The sequence below is a fragment of the Oncorhynchus clarkii genome, chromosome 13 (genome assembly GCF_045791955.1).
Source record: "Oncorhynchus clarkii lewisi isolate Uvic-CL-2024 chromosome 13, UVic_Ocla_1.0, whole genome shotgun sequence".
NCBI lineage: Eukaryota > Metazoa > Chordata > Actinopteri > Salmoniformes > Salmonidae > Oncorhynchus > Oncorhynchus clarkii.
The window spans coordinates 45,330,879-45,354,053 of NC_092159.1; the positions used below are offsets into that span (position 1 = coordinate 45,330,879).

At 44.5% G+C, this 23,175-nt stretch overlaps 3 protein-coding genes across 4 annotated transcripts in view; all 3 read left to right on the plus strand.

Moving 5' to 3' along the window:
• LOC139364864 (myosin-10-like) overlaps positions 1–23,175 on the plus strand; it is a 252,191-nt gene that overhangs the window by 86,027 nt on the left and 142,989 nt on the right. The gene's annotated exons all lie outside the window — the stretch shown is intronic.
• On the plus strand, positions 2,627–6,822 carry LOC139424148 (myosin heavy chain, embryonic smooth muscle isoform-like). Its single transcript, XM_071175838.1, has 5 exons — positions 2,627–2,671; positions 5,721–5,929; positions 6,213–6,321; positions 6,530–6,644; positions 6,776–6,822. The coding sequence occupies exons 1-5, from the start codon at positions 2,627–2,629 to the stop codon at positions 6,820–6,822; spliced, it is 525 nt and encodes a 174-aa protein (XP_071031939.1).
• Positions 18,480–21,613, plus strand: LOC139424149 (myosin heavy chain, embryonic smooth muscle isoform-like). The gene is made up of 5 exons (XM_071175839.1): positions 18,480–18,497; positions 20,388–20,596; positions 20,880–20,988; positions 21,197–21,360; positions 21,484–21,613. The coding sequence occupies exons 1-5, from the start codon at positions 18,480–18,482 to the stop codon at positions 21,611–21,613; spliced, it is 630 nt and encodes a 209-aa protein (XP_071031940.1).

Below are 23,175 nucleotides of genomic sequence, written 5' to 3' on the forward strand. Positions count from 1 at the left end.
TCCTCAACAGTCCTGTTTCATGAGAGGGTATTATGCATGATGTCAGTAACACAATGTCCTACCTGGTCTATCAAGGGTGCCTTTCGGGGAGTTTGCAGGTTTGTTGTCCATGTTGTTTTTCCCCAGGGAGCTTGCCCTGTGTAAATTGATGGCATTGAAAATAAATATCTAGTGTGTGAAAATCATGGTGTGTGTTGGCTACTCAATGTGCAATGTCCCCAAACAGAGTGTAAACCAACCTGGCTCCATACTGGACATGGGCTGTCTTCCCACATACGGCTGGGAGGGTTATTTCTGCAGGGATGGACATGGGATCATCCACCTTCTCTGGCTCCCAGTTGCCTGCAGTAAATCGCTTGATATGAAGCATTAGGACCCTGCTCAGAGACAGGCAGACAGGCAGGCAGGCGGGCGGGCGGGCGGGCGGGCGGGTGGGCGGGCGGATGGACGGACGACCAGGCAGGCATTCACAGACACAGACGACCAGGCAGGCATTCACACAGACAAAGGAATCAGTCTTGTACTCAAATCAATAACCCAGTTTGGTGAGTTAGATCAGGACTGTCAATTGTAATCTGAGATGATGATGGGGGGACTCACCGGGGCAGCGTGAGGAAGTGCCTAGTCACAGATGCCATGCTGCCTGAGCACACCCTGCATGCACACTCTAACGCAGATGGCTAGGTGACAAAGGATAGCAATACAATTATGAACATTATGACATTAATGATAGTGTTCCTTGACATACTAACTCTTGGTTTAAGCTAAGTGCTGACCTTAAAGTAGAGGTCCAGGCTGTGTGGCAGGTAATGGCTCAGGCTCAGGGACAAGTGATTGTAATCCTCCTGACCATACACTATAACTCCACAGCTTCAGAAGTACGGAGAGAAATGCATCAGCTATCCAACACAAACCTTTTGATCCCTCTACACACTATCTTAATGCTTTACCTCTGTATCCTGCATGTTATGCTGACATTAAACCTCCTCACAAATGTGATGACGACATCAAGGTACACCGTATACAAATGACAGCTGTTACCTGGTGCAGGTACGGGAAGTCTTCAGCTTGAATTCTAACTGCTTCACGGGGCAGGTGTATGGCTCTGGTGAGCCCTTTAATGCCATACCCTCCTCCTTCAGCTGAAAGAGGAGGAGCAACACACATTCATGGGCATCCTAAGAGAAGAATGGGAAAGAAGCAGAAAATACATCAACAATTACAACTGAAACAGAGCTGAGGAAAAACACTGTCACTTGTCCCAGGTTTATTGTTAAGTGAGTCTTTTAGCAAATAATATCTTACCTGTTCATAGTCTTCCTCATAGTCCTCATTGACAACGGAAAGACAGCGCTTGACTGTTTGTAGGATTTTCTTATTTTCCTTGTTCTTAGCATTAACAGTGCCTCCAGAAAGCCTGGCCTGATGTAACTCGGCAAAGCAGCTGTGGAGGGAGACAAAGAGCATGCATTCAGGTTTCACTCTCTCACCTTGGCCACAGATTAGCTCTGTGCTTCTACTTTAGCCTCTGATCAAATATGATTCAACTGATTCCTGACTGTGACAGGAAATCATCTCTGGTGTTAATCAGAAGCTGAGTTGGGTGTGGTTTTATCTTAAAAATCATATGAGGCACTAAGAGTGTATGAAGGACAATATATATCCATCCATCCATCCATCCATCCATACATACATACATACATACATAGATAGATAGATAGATACATACAAACATACATACATCCATACATACATACATACATACATAGATACATACATACATACATACATACATACATACATACATACATACATACATACATACATACATACCACAGGAGGTTGATGGCACCTTAATTGGGGAGGACGGGTTCGTGGTAATGGCTGGTTCGGAATCAGTGGAATGCTATCAAATACATCAAACATATGGTTTCCATGTGTTTGATGCCATTCCATTTGCTCCATTTCAGACATCATTACGAGCCGTCCTCCCCTCAGCAGCCTCCACTGACACATACATTGAGGTGGAACTTGTGTACTGTAACTATAAGCGTCTAGGTGGGTGGGTCAGTGTGTGTACAGGTGGGACAGGAGGGTGAGAGCGAGGCTGTATACCATAGCAGTTTAGAAGAGGGGGAGGAACTCCAGATGTTCTGCTGTCTCAGGATGTCTCTGCAAAATGCTGGCAGCCCCAGCAGGCACTGCAGAGCAGAGTTCATGAAGCAGGTGTGGCCTATATTAGGCAACCTGTGGGAAAGAAGCCATCAGTTACACACTAATATCTGAACTGTGGACCAAAGGTAAACTAATGAATGTATTTGTAAGGCATGAACACAAGATAACTCTGAGTACCACACCGAATTATTTAAAACAAAAAGCAGAGCTCCGAGATAAGAGTAGGTGTGTGTGTGTGTGTGTGTGTGTGTGTGTGTGTGTGTGTGTGTGTGTGTGTGTGTGTGTGTGTGTGTGTGTGTGTGTGTGTGTGTGTGTGTGTGTGTGTGTGTGTGTGTGTGTGTGTGTGTGTGTGTTTTACCCGAGGAGCTTGGTGTTGTCTTCAACCTCGTCTGTGCAGCTCTGCTCCCCCAGCTGGGTGCTACTCTTGCTGAACAGGTTGGGGAGGCGAGCCATGGCTTCCCGAGACCTGACCAATGGCCTGGAGGAAGAGAGACAGGTTAGAGGCCTCAGTAGCAGTAGCTCAACACCAATCGGTCTGTTTGAACACTGTTTTAATGTACAGGCATACAGATATTCCTTATCTGGGTAGCCTAGTGGTTAGAGCGTTGGACTAGTAACCGTGTGAGCTGACAAGGTACAAATCTGTCGTTCTGCCCCTGAACAGGCAGTTAACCCACTGTTCCCAGGCCGTCATTGAAAATAAGAATTTGTTCTTAACTGACTTGCCTGGTTAAATAAAGGTAAAATAAAAAAAATAAAAAAAACCATGTCATGGTGTGAGTGACCACTCTTATGTAGAGTTGAGTGAGATGAAGGTGGCTATTGTATACAGTACTTACCTCTCCAAGGAGACAGAGGAAGCCTTCAGGTCAATGGAGGCCTCTGCAGAGAGAGACCGAGAGACGGAGAGCGGTAAGAGAGAAGCTTTGTCAAAGATGAATTGAGAAAAGTAGCACCAAAAAATGGCACCCGTTTACAGACCTGCAATGCCAGCAAATAGGGGTACCATTCTCTTTGTCTGTGGAACAACTGCCCCCACCTCTTTGACCTCAGAGCTCATAAGATCTCTGTAAAGACACACAGACATATGCATTAGGTTAGCTATATTATATTGGCTTTTTCATTTCAATTTAATGGTGTTGGTTGGCATGAAATGTGACATCAGGCTGCAATACCTGGCAGTCTCACTGTCTTTGTTGGTCTCTCCATGCTGGTCCAGGGGGTTTGGAGAGGAGGACTGGGGGGCAGGGGAGGAGACGTGGGTTGTGGAAGAAGGGCAGGCAGGACTGGGGGGAGTGGCAGAGGAGGATAACTGAGTTGAGACAGCCAGGGAAACAGAAGAAGCAATAAAAGGGGATCCTTCCACTGAAGAAGAAGAAGAGAGAGATGACATGTGGAGAGAGGAGAGGGAACAGAGGCCGAAGAACTTGGAGAGAGTTGGAGGGGATCTGACAGGGGATCCAGGGGGTGAGGGGGGTGAGGGAGTGCCGATTGGTGTTCGGCCAGACAAGGGGTCGAGGGGCATCAGAGATGTTGTAGACGGTTTCAAATGGAAAGAAGAGACAAAGGAAGAATCAAGTTGGTGGTGATCCTTTACGTTCTTCTTCTCCCGGTTTTTCCAAACTGACGCAGTTACCATGCTGGCATCCAATGACGTCAGTTTGGGTGGGATTGGGAACGGCGATGGACAGCGGCTCCCAATCCCGAGGCGAACTCTGCACTTCTTTTTCTGTTTGGAGAAACATTATATATGTTATATTTGAACTAGCAGCAAATGTCACACCCAAACCACATGATCTGACCATAAAATAAAGAACTCGTCACCCAATCATATTGAATTCTGTATCATAGACTAACAAATAGCAAATATACATGTTTAGAAAAATAAAACCATTGTAACCATACAGTTATACCCTCTGTCCCAAATCCTGCCATTTGGCACAAATAAATAGACAATGAAACACCTAGGAATAGCTGAAAAGAATAGAATATACTCTAAATTGTAACAGAATTAGACAAATTATAGCCCAGAATTGACACATACCTTTTTACAGCAACACAAACATCCCATTTCAGTGTATTTGTAGACTGTGCCTTATTTTACAGAACATCAAAATATGTTGTCCATTTCACATTGTGATGTCATAAACCAAATTATGATGCGCCTGTCTACGCGTTACCAGCATAAATGGTAAACAAATCACACACACCAAAATGTTGAAAAATAATTTACAAAATGAATGTATCGTGTATTCAGAGTTATTCCTATTTCATAAAATATACAAAATAACTAGGTTCTTGCCAATACACCTGTTTTTTATTGAGAAAACATTGGGTTATCTTTCTCCCACGCTCCCTGGGCCACTGACGCGTGATTGTATGGGATATGGGAAGAGGCTAGGACATTCGAAGTAACGTTACTGTCTATCAGAATCAAAACAACTTTTATTGGCCAAGTGGCCTACATTCACACATTCACAGAATTTGACTCGATGAATTGGTGCTGCCATTAATAGACAAACGTAAAGGCACATTTACAGCCTATACAATATACAGTAAACATAAAACATATTTATTAGCTTCTATCTTCTTAAGATACTTTAGAGTAACATTTTATTATTGTCAGGTTCTGACCTTAGTTCCTTTGTTTTGTCTTTTGTTTTAGTATGGTCAGGGCGTGAGTTGGGTGGTTTGTCTATGTTAGTTTTTCTATGATTTTCTATTTCTGTATTTGGCCTGATATTGTTCTCAATCAGAGGCAGCTGTCAATTGTTGTCCCTGATTGAGAACCATATTTAGTTAGCCTGTTTTCCTTTGTGTTTTGTGGGTGGTTATTTTCAGTCTTTGTGTGTCTGCACCAGACAGAACTGTTTCGGTTTTCACTTTGTTGTTTTGTATTTTGAAGTGTTCTTTCATCATTAAATAAGATGAACACTTACCACGCTGTGCTTTGGTTCGCTCCTCCTTCCACCTACGAGGAGAATCGTTACAATTATGGAACGTAAAATGCATATTCCACTTCAGTTGACGCTGATCTGATACAGATCGAACATAGCTTTGCAATAGTTGTTAGGAGGACCTTTGAAAAGGAGAGCTGCACACTCTAGCGCAGACTCAATAATTTGATAACCTAATATCCAACCTTTCCGACCGACAAGCTGTCTTCATCAGCGTATACTGTTAGGAGCACCTTAACACAGATGGATCTATTAATCTCTGACTGTACCTCATTGAAAAGGTGCCACTCTGCCTAGTGAATGTAAACTAAACAAAAATACTAACGTTAGTACATTTGTTGTATATTTGCTGTTCTGTAAACCCAGTTGGTCACTACCACACCAGTCACAACTGTCAACAGATCATGACATAAATGCAAAGCATCATTTGTTCTCGCAGAGTAGATTGTAGATCCTACTACCACCAGGGAACAATCCATTATTCAGCCCTACCATAAAAAGTACCCTTATCTCTCTCTCACTTTCCCCTCTCTCCTTCATTCCCTGTTTTCCTCTCTCCACCTCTCTCTTCCCCCTCTCCTCCCCCAGGTGGACACCCTGACCCTGGAGCTTGTGGCAGAGCGCAGCATGGCCCAGAAGAGTGAAAATGCGCACCAGCAGCTGGAGAGGCAGAACAAGGACTTGCGGAACAAGCTGGGCGAGCTGGAGGGTTCCGTGAAGAGCCGGTTCAAGGCCTCCATCACCGCCCTGGAGGCCAAGATACTGCAGCTGGAGGAGCAGCTGGAGCAGGAGGCTAAGTGAGAAACACAGCAACTCTCTTATAACAACTCCATACCTTATTAGACAAGGTGAAATAGGAGACCAAGACTCAGGAGGAGTTCATGAGGGCCTTAGAACAAGCTCAGCCCGTTGGAAGAGAGGTTCTTGAATGTGATCTAAATCTTAACGTGATCAATGTAATGAGTCAAAAGAAATCTTAAGAGATGTACTTGAAGATCTATGACTGACAGCCTTTGTTACAGTGCAGTTCCTGTGGTGCTCTAACTGTCCTATGACCTCATTCCTCTGTCCTCCTATCAGGGAGCGAGCAGCGGCCAATAAGCTTGTGAGAAGGACAGAGAAGAAGCTGAAGGAGGTGTGCATGCAGGTGGAGGACGGGCGCTGCCATTCCAACCAGTACAAGGAACAGGTGAGGAGCTTGTCACGGAAGTTTGGACGTCCCAGATATTAAAGCTACAATATGTAACTTTTTTGGAGACTTAACCAAATTAACATAGAAATTTCCTACAGTAGGTTAATTCCAGTAACCACTGGACCATAGGAATGCTGAGTATTGTAAGTATTAGTATTGACTGTTCATCATTGTTGATGTCTGTTGTGAGACCTGGCTGGGTCAGAGTGAGAAGGCCAACTCTCGTATGAAACAGCTGAAGAGGCAGCTTGAGGAGGAGTCCACACGTGCCAACGCCTACCGCAGGAAGCTGCAGAGGGAGCTGGACGATGCCGCCTCAGGTATTTAGAGCCCCCCCCCCCCCCCCCCCCCCCCCCCCCCCCACACACACACACACAAACAGTTGTGTATATTGGCCAAATTGATGGTCCTCGTTACTAATACCTCTCCTGTCCCCCTCTGTCCCCTGCAGGCGTGGAGGCCCCATCAGAGACGCCAGCAGCTCCCCAACCAGAGTAGACGCGCTCCCTACAGCCAAAACCTTACCCCTGTCCTCCTAACCCCAGACACCAGCAGTGGACCCCACTACTCTGCCTTACCCCTCTATGGCAAGCTGCAGGGCCAAGCAAATCCATCACCTCCTCCGCCATTTGAATCAAACAGCCCTCTAGCTAGAATTAACCACTGTCATTTCAGCTGGTTTACTGGCACACAGGTGGACGACTGCACACAAGTCGGTAAAAACATGTGTCTTTCATGATTGTACAGTATTGGACCAGGATATGTAAAACAAAGCACAGCATAAGCGAGGGAATTATTTTTAAATGGTAGCCTAAATGACGATCCCACTTAATTTTTTTCATCAAAACCACCACTGTCATAGAGATACTGCAATCCACTTAGTTTAGTATAAAAATAACTATGTGACTAACTCTTTGGTAGCAGGTTTGTAGTGAATTAGATTGTACCACGCCATGTTGCCTCAGCATTCCCCCTATATATATTACCAGCAAAAGACCCTGTTAACTTTACCAATATAACCTTGTCCAATTACCCACCATTTTATATTTGACATATCAATCTACTTTAAGTGGTGTACGATAATGTGTGGAATTAGGTTTGTCAGACTTGGAGCAAAGGCCCTTTTTTTAGAAAGACAGACCAAATGTGTGCTTGACATACTATAATATTGCTATGTATAATTCTGGCTATTCAGTTATGTTTTCTGTACCATGTACAAAATACTTAACTCAAAAAGGTCTCTTTGACATCTTGTGTCACCTTAATTTCAATGCATTTCAAATGGCTGAATAATATTAGCATGATTTACAGAAGGGTAATTCATCTTTTATTGAAGTTTTATTGAGTGTTAGAGCGTTGGTTTTAATTCAGTGGTTCAGGGTAGAGCAATCAATCAATTTGAATATGCACACTTGTTGATGCCTTGATTATTAAATGTTAAACATAAATGACCATTTTGTAAATGACTAATTACATATTTGAGGCCTTTATTATTATTTTAAGCCAGAACAAATTGGGGGAAAAAAGGTTTATCTGTTTCTTTTGAAAGACACTTCTCAATAAAGACATCAGGGGGAAAAAAGTGTATAGTGTTTGAACCAGTTTCATAGCTTTAGTGTCATATTATACCATAAGCACCTCTCCCATCGTGTTGGTGTGAACCAGTGTTATAACAGAATGATTTATGGAGCCTTCTGTCTGCCAGGCAGAAAGTAGAATTTCATTGGGTTCAAAGCTTTAACATCCTGAAGGTTGTTATTATTAGTGGACTGGCTGTTGATGACCAGGTATTCATTATCTCCTTTTATTTCTAGACTTTTTTTGTTGTTGTAAAAGACCAATAAACATATCCATTATAGAAAAAAAAATATATATTCTATATTTCTTGTACAACACATTGATGTCCTCTTAGTCTTTCCCACAGTAGTTGTGGGTCAAGACTGTCTCCAAACTGATATGTGATGTATGGTCTATGTTACATTGCCATTCATTGTTCCATAACTTCATTGTATTTGTGGTTACATTAAAACCCTGAGGGAGTGCGTAGATAGACTGTGCACAGACACACAATATTGTTGTAATATTACCTTTTTCCTCTTTTTACCCAACATGAATGAATGATAGAGATTGCCTCTTATTCAGTGCATTCAGATCGTATTCACACCCCTTGACTTTTTCCACATGTTGTTATGTTACAGCCTTATTCAAAATTGATATAAAAAATCATCAATCTACACACAATACCCCACAATGACAAAGTGAAGACAGGTTTTTAGACATTGTAGCAAATTTATACAAAATAAAAAACAGAAATACTTGTACAAGGTTTGGAACGGAACACACCTGTCTATTTATTTTATTTATTTTTGATTTCACCTTTATTTAACCAGGTAGGCAAGTTGAGAACAAGTTCTCATTTACAATTGCGACCTGGCCAAGATAAAGCAAAGCAGTTCGACACATACAACAACACAGAGTTACACATGGAGTAAAACAAACATACAGTCAATAATACAGTATAAACAAGTCTATATACGATGTGAGCAAATGAGGTGAGATAAGGTAGGTAAAGGCAAAAAAAAGGCCATGTGTCAAAGTAAATAGATTATAGCAAGTAAAACACTGGAATGGTAGATTTGCAGTGGAAGAATGTGAAAAGTAGAAATAAAAATAATGGGGTGCAAAGGAGCAAAATAAATAAATAACATAAATACAGTAGGGAAAGAGGTAGTTGTTTGGGCTAAATTATAGGTGGGCTATGTACAGGTGCAGTAATCTGTGAGCTGCTCTGACAGTTGGTGCTTAAAGCTAGTGAGGGAGATAAGTGTTTCCAGTTTCAGAGATTTTTGTAGTTCGTTCCAGTCATTGGCAGCAGAGAACTGGAAGGAGAGGCGGCCAAAGAAAGATTTGGTTTTGGGGGTGACCCTAGAGATATACCTGCTGGAGCGCGTGCTACAGGTGGGTGATGCTATGGTGACCAGCGAGCTGAGATAAGGGGGGACTTTACCTAGCAGGGTCTTGTAGATGACATGGAGCCAGTGGGTTTGGCGACGAGTATGAAGCGAGGTCCAGCCAGCGAGAGGGTACAGGTCGCAATGGTGGGTAGTATATGGGGCTTTGGTGACAAAACGGATTGCACTGTGATAGACTGCATCCAATTTGTTGAGTAGGGTATTGGAGGCTATTTTGTAAATGACATCGCCAAAGTCGAGGATGGTAGGATGGTCAGTTTTACAAGGGTATGTTTGGCAGCATGAGTGAAGAATGCTTTGTTGCGAAATAGGAAGCCAATTCTAGATTTAACTTTGGATTGGAGATGTTTGATGTGGGTCTGGAAGGAGAGTTTACAGTCCAACCAGACACCTAGGTATTTGTAGTTGTCCACGTATTCTAAGTCAGAACCGTCCAGAGTAGTGATGTTGGACAGGCGGGCAGGTGCAGGCAGCGATCGGCTGAAGAGCATGCATTTAGTTTTACTTGTATTTAAGAGCAATTGGAGGCCACGGAAGGAGAGTTGTATGGTATTGAAGCTTGCCTGGAGGGTTGTTAACACAGTGTCCAAAGAAGGGCCAGAAGTATACAGAATGGTGTCGTCTGCGTAGAGGTGGATCAGAGACTCACCAGCAGCAAGAGCGACATCATTGATGTATACAGAGAAGAGAGTCGGTCCAAGAATTGAACCCTGTGGCACCCCCATAGAGACTGCCAGAGGTCCGAACAGCAGACCCTCCGATTGGACACACTGAACTCTATCAGAGAAGTAGTTGGTGAAACAGGCGAGACAATCATTTGAGAAACCAAGGCTGTCGAGTCTGCCGATGAGGATGTGGTGATTGACAGAGTCGAAAGCCTTGGCCAGATCAATGAATACGGCTGCACAGTAATGTTTCTTATCGATGGCGGTTAAGATATCGTTTAGGACCTTGAGCGTGGCTGAGGTGCACCCATGACCAGCTCTGAAACCAGATTGCATAGCAGAGAAGGTATGGTGAGATTCGAAATGGTCGGTAATCTGTTTGTTGACTTGGCTTTCGAAGACCTTAGAAAGGCAGGGTAGGATAGATATAGGTCTGTAGCAGTTTGGGTCAAGAGTGTCCCCCCCCTTTGAAGAGGGGGATGACCGCAGCTGCTTTCCAATCTTTGGGAATCTCAGACGACACGAAAGAGAGGTTGAACAGGCTAGTAATAGGGGTGGCAACAATTTCGGCAGATCATTTTAGAAAGAAGGGGTCCAGATTGTCTAGCCCGGCTGATGTGTAGGGGTCCAGATTTTGCAGCTCTTTTAGAACATCAGCTGACTGGATTTGGGAGAAGGAGAAATGGGGAAGGCTTGGGCGAGTTGCTGTGGGGGGTGCAGTGCTGTTGACCGGGGTAGGAGTAGCCAGGCGGAAAGCATTGACAGCCGTAGAAAAATGCTTATTGAAATTCTCAATTATAGTGGATTCATCAGTGGTGACAGTATTTCCTATCTTCAGTGCATTGGGCAGCTGGGAGGAGGTGTTCTTATTCTCCATGGACTTTACAGTGTCCCAGAACTTTTTGAGTTAGTGTTGCAGGAAGCAAATTTCTGCTTGAAAAAGCTAGCCTTGGCTTTTCTAACTGCCTGTGTATACTGGTTTCTAGCTTCCCTGAACAGCTGCATATCACAGGGGCTGTTCGATGCTAATGCAGAATGCCATAGGATGTTTTTGTGTTGGTTAAGGGCAGTCAGGTCTGAGGAGAACCAAGGGCTATATCTGTTCCTGGTTCTAAATTTCTTGAATGGGGCATGCTTATTTAAGATGGGTAGGAAGGCATTTAAAAAAAATAACCAGGCATCCTCTACTGACGGGATCAGATCAATATCCTTTCAGGATAACCCGGCCAGGTCGATTAGAAAGGCCTGTATAAGAAAGGTCTATATAAGGTCCCAGTTCACAGTGCATGTCAGAACAAAAACCAAACCATGAGGTCGAAGGAATTGTCCTCCATCATTCCTAAATGGTAGGAGTTTGGAACCACAAAGACTCCTAGAGCTGGCCGCCTGGCCAAACTGAGCTATCAGGAACCTGATGATTGAACTCTTTGGCCTGAATGCCATTCGCCATGTCTGGAGGAAACCTGGCACCATTTCTACGGTGAAGCATGGTGGTGGCAGCATCATGCTGTGGGGATGTTTTTCAGCAGCAGGGACTGGTAGACTAGTCAGAATCGAGGGAAAGATGAACGGCACAAAGTACAGAGAGATGCTTGATGAAAACCAGCTCCAGAGCGTTCAGGTTCTCAGACTGGGGCGAAGGTTCACCTTCCAACAGGACAACGACCCTTAGCACACAGCCAAGACAACGCAGGGGTGGCTTGGGGACAAGTCTCTGAATGTCCTTGAGTGGCCCAGCCAGAGCCCGGACTTGAACCTGATTGAACATCTCTGGAGACCTGAAAATAGCTGTGCAGCGATGCTCCCCATCCAACCCGACAGAGCTTGAGAGGATCTGCAGAGAAGAATGAGAGAAACTCCCCAAATACAGATGTGCTAAGCTTATAGCGTCATACCCAAGAAAACTTGAGGCTGTAATCGCTGCCAAAGATGCTTCAACAAAGTACTGAGTAAAGGGTCTGAATTCTTATGTAAATGTGATAGTTTAGCTTTATGTTTTCTTGATAAATTTGCAAAAAAATCTAAAAACCTGTTTTTGGTGTCATTATGGGGTAGATTGATGAGAAGAAGAAAAAATAAATTAATCCATTTTAGAATAAGGCTGTAACTTAACTAAATGTGGAAAAAGTCAAGGGATCTGAATACTTTCTGAATGCACTGTAGGTACATTTATTCACTACCATGTACAGTAAAAGAACATTAATTGCACTAGGTCGGTGAGATGTTTTATATTTATATAATTGTAAACATACAGTAGATGGCCTAGAGTGCTTTGTGGTGTAAGCTGTTTATTCTGGTGGTCTAGGGCAGCCTGGTGGTCTAGGGCAGCCTGATGTCCAGGTGGTCTAGTGAACCCTGGTGTTCTGGTGGTCTAGGGCAGCCTGGTGTCCGGTTGGTCTAAGGCAGCCTGGTGGTCTAGGGCACCCTGGTGGTCTAGGGAAGCCTGATGTCTTGGTGGTCTAGGGCAGCCTGATGTCCTGGTGGTCTAGGATAGTCTGATGGTGGTGTAGGGCAGCTTGATGGTGGTGTAGGGCAGCTTGATGGTGGTGTAGGGAGGCTTGATGGTGGTGTAGGGAGGCTTGATGGTGGTGTAGGGCAGCTTGATGGTGGTCTAGGGCAGCTTGATGGTGGTCTAGGGCAGCTTGATGGTGGTCTAGGGCAGCTTGATGGTGGTCTAGGGCAGCTTGATGGTGGTCTAGGGAAGCCTGATGTCCTGGTGGTCTAGGATAGTCTGATGGTGGTGTAGGGCAGCTTGATGGTGGTGTAGGGAGGCTTGATGGCGGTGTAGGGAGGCTTGATGGCGGTGTAGGGAGGCTTGATGGCGGTGTAGGGAGGCTTGATGGCGATGTAGGGAGGCTTGATGGCGGTGTAGGGAGGCTTGATGGCGGTGTAGGGAGGCTTGATGGTGGTCTAGGGCAGCTTGATGGTGGTCTAGGTCAGCTTGATGGTGGTCTAGGGCAGCTTGATGGTGGTCTAGGGCAGCTTGATGGTGGTCTAGGGCAGCTTGATGGTGGTCTAGGGCAGCTTGATGGTGGTCTAGGGCAGCTTGATGGTGGTCTAGGGCAGCTTGATGGTGGTCTAGGGCAGCTTGATGGTGGTCTAGGGCAGCTTGATGGTGGTCTAGGGCAGCTTGATGGTGGTGTAGGGCAGCTTGATGGTGGTCTAGGGCAGCTTGATGGTGGTGGGCAGCTTGATGGTGGTGTAGGGCAGCTTGATGGTGGAGTAGTGCAGCTTGATGGTGGAGTAGGGCAGCTTGATGGTGGTGTAGGTCAGCTTGATGGTGGAGTAGGGCAGCTTGATGGTGGTGTAGGGCAGCTTGATGGTGGTGTAGGGCAGCTTGATGGTGGTGTAGGGCAGCTTGATGGTGGTGTAGGGCAGCTTGATGGTGGTCTAGGGCAGCTTGATGGTGGTGTAGGGCAGCTTGATGGTGGAGTAGGGTAGACTGATGGTGGTCTAGAGCAGCTTTATGGTATTCTAAGGCAGTTGATGGTGGTGTAGGGCAGCCTAATTCGATTCATCTGATGTTTCTTGGTGTGTGGTAGGTGCTACTCCAGGTGGTCCCTGAGCGCTGTGCCTCTCCCTGAGTTTAATGATGGGTTCTCCTGGTGCTTCTCCTGGTAGTGAGGTGCCTGGTCTCCTTCACCTGCTCCACTAGAATGAGAAATGACAGGGAGTTCTTACATGTACATACAATGTGTCAGGATCGTCGTAAGAAGTGGTGGCTAGATGATGTTTTAATTAAAGAAAGCACTGAACACTGAATACAAAACAATAAACGAATGAGAAGCTGTAATAAGAACTGTGCTGACACAAGCAACTAACATAGACAATCACCCACAAAATACCCACAGAATATGGCTGCCTAAATATGGTTCCCAATCAGAGACAACGATAGACAGCTGCCTCTAATTGAGAACCAATCTAGGCAACCATAGACGTACAATTTACCTAGAAAGGAAAACAGCCCCATAAACATACAAAAAACCCTAGATAAGACAAAACACATACAAAATCACCCATGTCACACCCTGACCTAACCAACATGACAAGGAAAACAAAGAATACTAAGGTCAGGGTGTGACACAATGTCTGAAAAATAACACATACAGAGGGATTACAGGTGAAAGGGATAACTCTTAATGCGTGGTCAATTAATCATCTTTCTAGCTTTGGTAAAAACTTTTTTTTTTCTTGATGTCTGATTGTCGTCATTGACTCCATTTGTGACATTCTTCTCAAATTTGTGGCCTAGAGCCTTACCTGCAGACATAGAACAGGATGTAGGCAGTCTGTGCAATCGCCTTCAGCACAGTGGCCTCATCTGTCCTCAAGACATGTGCGTCATCCAGGCAGAGCCACCCACTGCCACGGCTGTCCAAAACATCACTGATGTAGTGGCCTGGGGAACAAGGGAAACAAAATAGAGTGTACATTAAGCTTTCAGAATTGTGTGTGCGTGCCTGCATACCTGCGTGCCTGCATACCTGCATGCCTGCATACCTGTATACATGTTGTCTCCCAGATGTGAGATCACACTTGACAATTTGTAGATATTGTCTGGCTGGTGTCTCTGTAAGGAAACACATTTAATAATAGGATTGTTATTTTGTCTACAGGATAGGGGTGCCTTCTATAACTGCCTTATCTTGATCCGCCCACTATCTCAACTATCTCAACTATCTCAACTGGATCTAATTATATCTCTCTCTCTCTCTCTTATCTGTTCTCTCTCTCTCTCTCTCTCTCTCTCTCTCTCTCTCTCTCTCTCTCTCTCTCTCTCTCTCCTCTCTCTCTCTCTCTCTCTCTCTCTCTCTCTCTCTCTCTCTCTCTCTCTCTCCTCACCACAGCGGCTGCCTGCTGCTTTTCCTCACTGTCAGCTGGTTTCTCTAGCTGTTCAGAGGAATTTGAAGCTGGTGGGGGTATATCAAATAGAAAGTGAAGTGGAAACCTATCAACAAATATACTTTTAACTTCAGCTTCCGACCTGCTTTCCTCAACAGTCCTGTTTCATGAGAGGGTATTATGCATGATGTCAGTAACACAATGTCCTACCTGGTCTATCAAGGGTGCCTTTCGGGGAGTTTGCAGGTTTGTTGTCCATGTTGTTTTTCCCCAGGGAGCTTGCCCTGTGTAAATTGATGGCATTGAAAATAAATATCTAGTGTGTGAAAATCATGGTGTGTGTTGGCTACTCAATGTGCAATGTCCCCAAACAGAGTGTAAACCAACCTGGCTCCATACTGGACATGGGCTGTCTTCCCACATACGGCTGGGAGGGTTATTTCTGCAGGGATGGACATGGGATCATCCACCTTCTCTGGCTCCCAGTTGCCTGCAGTAAATCGCTTGATGTGAAGCATTAGGACCCTGCTCAGAGACAGGCAGACAGGCAGGCAGGCAGGCGGGCGGGCGGGCGGGTGGGCGGGCGGATGGACGGACGACCAGGCAGGCATTCACAGACACAGACGACCAGGCAGGCATTCACACAGACAGACACAGACGACCAGGCAGGCATTCACACAGACAAAGGAATCAGTATTGTACTCAAATCAATAACCCAGTTTGGTGAGTTAGATCAGGACTGTCAATTGTAATCTGAGATGATGATGGGGGGACTCACCGGGGCAGCGTGAGGAAGTGCCTAGTCACAGATGCCATGCTGCCTGAGCACACCCTGCATGCACACTCTAACGCAGATGGCTAGGTGACAAAGGATAGCAATACAATTACGAACATTATGACATTAATGATAGTGTTCCTTGACATACTAACTCTTGGTTTAAGCTAAGTGCTGACCTTAAAGTAGAGGTCCAGGCTGTGTGGCAGGTAATGGCTCAGGCTCAGGGACAAGTGATTGTAATCCTCCTGACCATACACTATAACTCCACAGCTTCAGAAGTACGGAGAGAAATGCATCAGCTATCCAACACAAACCTTTTGATCCCTCTACACACTATCTTAATGCTTTACCTCTGTATCCTGCATGTTATGCTGACATTAAACCTCCTCACAAATGTGATGACGACATCAAGGTACACCGTATACAAATGACAGCTGTTACCTGGTGCAGGTACGGGAAGTCTTCAGCTTGAATTCTAACTGCTTCACGGGGCAGGTGTATGGCTCTGGTGAGCCCTTTAATGCCATACCCTCCTCCTTCAGCTGAAAGAGGAGGAGCAACACACATTCATGGGCATCCTAAGAGAAGAATGGGAAAGAAGCAGAAAATACATCAACAACTACAACTGAAACAGAGCTGAGAAAAAACACTGTCACTTGTCCCAGGTTTATTGTTAAGTGAGTCTTTTAGCAAATAATATCTTACCTGTTCATAGTCTTCCTCATAGTCCTCATTGACAACGGAAAGACAGCGCTTGACTGTTTGAAGGATTTTCTTATTTTCCTTGTTCTTAGCATTAACAGTGCCTCCAGAAAGCCTGGCCTGATGTAACTCGGCAAAGCAGCTGTGGAGGGAGACAAAGAGCATGCATTCAGGTTTCACTCTCTCACCTTGGCCACAGATTAGCTCTGTGCTTCTACTTTAGCCTCTGATCAAATATGATTCAACTGATTCCTGACTGTGACAGGAAATCATCTCTGGTGTTAATCAGAAGCTGAGTTGGGTGTGGTTTTATCTTAAAAATCATATGAGACACTGAGTGTACGAAGGACAATATATATCCATCCATCCATCCATCCATACCTACATTCATACATAGATAGATAGACAGAGAGAGAGAGAGAGAGATAGATAGAGAGAGAGAGAGAGAGAGAGAGAGATAGATAGATAGATAGAGATAGATGGATACATACATACATACCACAGGAGGTTGATGGCAACTTAATTGGGGAGGACGGGTTCGTGGTAATGGCTGGTTCGGAATCAGTGGAATGCTATCAAATACATCAAACATATGGTTTCCATGTGTTTGATGCCATTCCATTTGCTCCATTTCAGACATCATTACGAGCCGTCCTCCCCTCAGCAGCCTCCACTGACACATACATTGAGGCGGAACTTGTGTACTGTAACTATAAGCGTCTAGGTGGGTGGGTCAGTGTGTGTACAGGTGGGACAGGAGGGTGAGAGCGAGGCTGTATACCATAGCAGTTTAGAGGAGGGGGAGGAACTCCAGATGTTCTGCTGTCTCAGGATGTCTCTGCAAAATGCTGGCAGCCCCAGCAGGCACTGCAGAGCAGAGTTCATGAAGCAGGTGTTGCCAATATTAGGCAACCTGTGGGAAAGAAGCCATCAGTTACACACTAATATCTGAACTGTGGACCAAAGGTAAACTAATGAATGGATTTGTAATGGATTTGTAATGGATTTGTATTTAAAACAAAAAGCAGAGCTCAGAGATAAGAGTAGGTGTATGTGTGTGTGTGTAGATGTGTGTGTGTTTACCCGAGGAGCTTGGTGTTGTCTTCGCCCTCGCCTGTGCAGCTCTGCTCCCCCAGCTGGGTGCTACTCTTGCTGAACAGGTTGGGAAGGCGAGCCATGGCTTCCCGAGACCTGACCAATGGCCTGGAGGAAGAGAGACAGGGTAGAGGCCTCAGTAGCAGTAGCTCAACACCAATCGGTCTGTTTGAACACTGTTTTAATGTACAGGCATACAGATATTCCTTACCATGTCATGGTGTGAGTGACCACTCTTATGTAGAGTTGAGTGAGATGAAGGTGGCTATTGTATACAGTACTTACCTCTCCAAGGAGACAGAGGAAGCCTTCAGGTCAATGGAGGCCTCTGCAGAGAGAGACCGAGAGACGGAGAGCGGTAAGAGAGAAGCTTTGTCAAAGATGAATTGAGAAAAGTAGCACCAAAAAATGGCACCCGTTTACAGACCTGCGATGCCAGCAAATAGGGGTACCATTCTCTTTGTCTGTGGAACAACTGCCCCCACCTCTTTGACCTCAGAGCTCATAAGATCTCTGTAAAGACACACAGACATATGCATTAGGTTAGCTATATTATATTGGCTTTTTCATTTCAATTTAATGGTGTTGGTTGGCATGAAATGTGATATCAGGCTGCAGTACCTGGCAGTCTCACTGTCTTTGTTGGTCTCTCCATGGTGGTCCAGGGGGTTTGGAGAGGAGGACTGGGGGGCAGGGGAGGAGACGTGGGTTGTGGAAGAAGGGCAGGCAGGACTGGGGGGAGTGGCAGAGGAGGATAACTGAGTTGAGACTGCCAGGGAAACAGAAGAAGCACTAAAAGGGGAGGAGGTCTGTGATCCTTCCACTGAAGAAGAAGAAGAAGAAGAGAGAGATGACATGTGGAGAGAGGAGAGGGAACAGAGGCCGAAGAACTTGGAGAGAGTGGAAGGGGATCTGACAAGGGATCCAGGGGGTGAGGGGGGTGAGGGAGTGCCGATTGATGTTCGGCCAGACAAGGGGTCGAGGGGCGTCAGAGATGTTGTAGACGGTTTCAAATGGAAAGAAGAGACAAAGGAAGAATCAAGTTGGTGGTGATCCTTTACGTTCTTCTTCTCCCGGTTTTTCCAAACTGACGCAGTTACCATGCTGGCATCCAATGACGTCAGTTTGGGTGGGATTGGGAACGGCGATGGACAGCGGCTCCCAATCCCGAGGCGAACTCTGCACTTCTTTTTCTGTTTGGAGAAACATTATATATGTTATATTTGAACTAGCAGCAAATGTCACACCCAAACCACATGATCTGACCATAAAATAAAGAACTCGTTGCCCAATCATATTGAATTCTGTATCATAGGCTAACAATTAGCAAATATACATGTTTAGAAAAATAAAACCATTGTAACCATACAGTTATACCCTCTGTCCCAAATCCTGCCATTTGGGACACATAAATAGACAATGAAACAACTAGTAATAGCTGAAAAGAATAGAATATACTCTAAATTGTAACAGAATTAGACAAATTCTAGCCCAGAATTGACACATACCTTTTTACAGCAACACAAACATCCCATTTCAGTGTATTTGTAGACTGTGCCTTATTTTACAGAACATCAAAATATGTTGTCCATTTCACATTGTGATGTCATAAACCAAATTATGATGCGCCTGTCTACGCGTTACCAGCATAAATAGTAAACAAATCACACACACCAAAATGTTGAAAAATAATTTACAAAATTAATTCATTGTGTATTCAGAGTTATTCCTATTTCATAAAATATACAAAATAACTAGGTTCTTGCCAATACACCTGTTTTTTATTGAGAAAACATTGGGTTATCTTTCTCCCACGCTCCCTGGGCCACTGACGCGTGATTGTATGGGATATGGGAAGAGGCTAGGACATTCGAAGTAACGTTACTGTCTATCAGAATCAAAACAACTTTTATTGGCCAAGTGGCCTACATTCACACATTCACAGAATTTGACTCGATGAATTGGTGCTGCCATTAATAGACAAACGTAAAGGCACATTTACAGCCTATACAATATACAGTAAACATAAAACATATTTATTAGCTTCTATCTTCTTAAGATACTTTAGAGTAACATTTTATTATTGTCAGGTTCTGACCTTAGTTCCTTTGTTTTGTCTTTTGTTTTAGTATGGTCAGGGCGTGAGTTGGGTGGGTTGTCTATGTTAGTTTTTCTATGATTTTCTATTTCTGTATTTGGCCTGATATTGTTCTCAATCAGAGGCAGCTGTCAATTGTTGTCCCTGATTGAGAACCATATTTAGTTAGCCTGTTTTCCTTTGTGTTTTGTGGGTGGTTATTTTCAGTCTTTGTGTGTCTGCACCAGACAGAACTGTTTCGGTTTTCACTTTGTTGTTTTGTATTTTGAAGTGTTCTTTCATCATTAAATAAGATGAACACTTACCACGCTGTGCTTTGGTCCGCTCCTCCTTCCACCTACGAGGAGAATCGTTACAATTATGGAACGTAAAATGCATATTCCACTTCAGTTGACGCTGATCTGATACAGATCGAACATAGCTTTGCAATAGTTGTTAGGAGGACCTTTGAAAAGGAGAGCTGCACACTCTAGCGCAGACTCAATAATTTGATAACCTAATATCCAACCTTTCCGACCGACAAGCTGTCTTCATCAGCGTATACTGTTAGGAGCACCTTAACACAGATGGATCTATTAATCTCTGACCGTACCTCATTGAAAAGTTGCCACTCTGCCTAGTGAATGTAAACTAAACAAAAATACTAACGTTAGTACATTTGTTGTATATTTGCTGTTCTGTAAACCCAGTTGGTCACTACCACACCAGTCACAACTGTCAACAGATCATGACATAAATGCAAAGCATCATTTGTTCTCGCAGAGTAGATTGTAGATCCTACTACCACCAGGGAACAATCCATTATTCAGCCCTACCATAAAAAGTACCCTTATCTCTCTCTCACTTTCCCCTCTCTCCTTCATTCCCTGTTTTCCTCTCTCCACCTCTCTCTTCCCCCTCTCCTCCCCCAGGTGGACACCCTGACCCTAGAGCTTGTGGCAGAGCGCAGCATGGCCCAGAAGAGTGAAAATGCGCACCAGCAGCTGGAGAGGCAGAACAAGGACTTGCGGGCCAAGCTGGGCGAGCTGGAGGGTTCCGTGAAGAGCCGGTTTGAGGCCTCCATCACCGCCCTGGAGGCCAAGATACTGCAGCTGGAGGAGCAGCTGGAGCAGGAGGCTAAGTGAGAAACACAGCAACTCTCTTATAACAACTCCATACCTTATTAGACAAGGTGAAATAGGAGACCAAGACTCAGGAGGAGTTCATGAGGGCCTTAGAACAAGCTCAGCCCGTTGGAAGAGAGGTTCTTGAATGTGATCTAAATCTTAATGTGATCAATGTAATGAGTCAAAAGCAATCTTAAGAAATGTACTTGAAGATCTATGACTGACAGCCTTTGTTACAGTGCGGTTCCTGTGGTGCTCTAACTGTCCTATGACCTCATTCCTCTGTCCTCCTATCAGGGAGCGAGCAGCGGCCAATAAGCTTGTGAGAAGGACAGAGAAGAAGCTGAAGGAGGTGTGCATGCAGGTGGAGGACGGGCGCTGCCATTCCAACCAGTACAAGGAACAGGTGAGGAGCTTGTCACGGAAGTTTGGACGTCCCAGATATTAAAGCTACAATATGTAACTTTTTTGGAGACTTAACCAAATTAACATAGAAATTTCCTACAGTAGGTTAATTCCAGTAACCACTGGACCATAGGAATGCTGAGTATTGTAAGTATTAGTATTGACTGTTCATCATTGTTGATGTCTGTTGTGACACCTGGCTGGGTCAGAGTGAGAAGGCCAACTCTCGCATGAAGCAGCTGAAGAGGCAGCTTGAGGAGGAGTCCACACGTGCCAACGCCTACCGCAGGAAGCTGCAGAGGGAGCTGGACGATGCCACTGATAGCAGCGAGGGTCTCAGCCGTGAGGTCAACACACTCAAGAGCCGCCTCAGGTATTTAGAGCCCCCCCCCCCCCCCCCCCCCCCCCCACACACACACACAAACAGTTGTGTATATTGGCCAAATTGATGGTCCTCGTTACTAATACCTCTCCTGGCCCCCTCTGTCCCCTGCAGGCGTGGAGGCCCCATCAGTTTCCCCTGCAGCCGCTCGGGCAGGCGTCAGCTGCAGGTGGAGAGAACATCGCTCGACCTCCTATCCGACGATGAGGTGGAAAACAAGACCACGGACGCCAATGCCAACTAGACGCCAGCAGCTCCCCAACCAGAGTAGACGCGCTCCCTACAGCCAAAACCTTACCCCTGTCCTCCTAACCCCAGACACCAGCAGTGGACCCCGCTACTCTGCCTTACCCCTCTATGGCAAGCTGCAGGGCCAAGCAAATCCATCACCTCCTCCGCCATTTGAATCAAACAGCCCTCTAGCTAGAATTAACCACTGTCATTTCAGCTGGTTTACTGGCACACAGGTGGACGACTGCACACAAGTCGGTAAAAACATGTGTCTTTCATGATTGTACAGTATTGGACCAGGATATGTAAAACAAAGCACAGCATAAGCGAGGGAATTATTTTTAAATGGTAGCCTAAATGACGATCCCACTGAATTTTTTTCATCAAAACCACCACTGTCATAGAGATACTGCAATCCACTTAGTTTAGTATAAAAATAACTATGTGACTAACTCTTTGGTAGCAGGTTTGTAGTGAATTAGATTGTACCACGCCATGTTGCCTCAGCATTCCCCCTATATATATGACCAGCAAAAGACCCTGTTAACTTTACCAATATAACCTTGTCCAATTACCAACCATTTTATATTTGACATATCAATCTACTTTAAGTGGTGTACGATAATGTGTGGAATTAGGTTTGTCAGACTTGGAGCAAAGGCCCTTTTTTTAGAAAGACAGACCAAATGTGTGCTTGACATACTATAATATTGCTATGTATAATTCTGGCTATTCAGTTATGTTTTCTGTACCATGTACAAAATACTTAACTCAAAAAGGTCTCTTTGACATCTCGTGTCACCTTCATTTCAATGCATTTCAAATGGCTGAATAATATTAGCATGATTTACAGAAGGGTAATTCATCTTTTATTGAAGTTTTATTGAGTGTTAGAACGTTGGTTTTAATTCAGTGGTTCAGGGTAGAGCAATCAATCAATTTGAATATGCACACTTGTTGATGCCTTGATTATTAAATGTTAAACATAAATGACCATTTTGTAAATGACTAATTTCATATTTGAGGCCTTTATTATTATTTTAAGCCAGAACAAATTGGGTGAAAAAAGGTTTATCTGTTTCTTTTGAAAGACACTTCTCAATAAAGACATGAGGGGGAAAAAAGTGTATAGTGTTTGAACCAGTTTCATAGCTTTAGTGTCATATTATACCATAAGCACCTCTCCCATCGTGTTGGTGTGAACCAGTGTTATAACAGAATGATTTATGGAGCCTTCTGTCTGCCAGGCAGAAAGTAGAATTTCATTGGGCTCAAAGCTTTAACATCCTGAAGGTTGTTATTATTAGTGGACTGGCTGTTGATGACCAGGTATTCATTATCTCCTTTTATTTCTAGACTTTTTTTGTTGTTGTTGTAAAAGACCAATAAACATATCCATTATAGAAAAAAAATGTTTTTCTTCTTCTTGTGCAACACATTGATGTCCTCTTAGTCTTTCCCACAGTAGTTGTGGGTCAAGACTGTCTCCAAACTGATATGTGATGTATGGTCTATGTTACATTGCCATTCATTGTTCCATTACTTCATTGTATTTGTGGTTACATTAAAACCCTG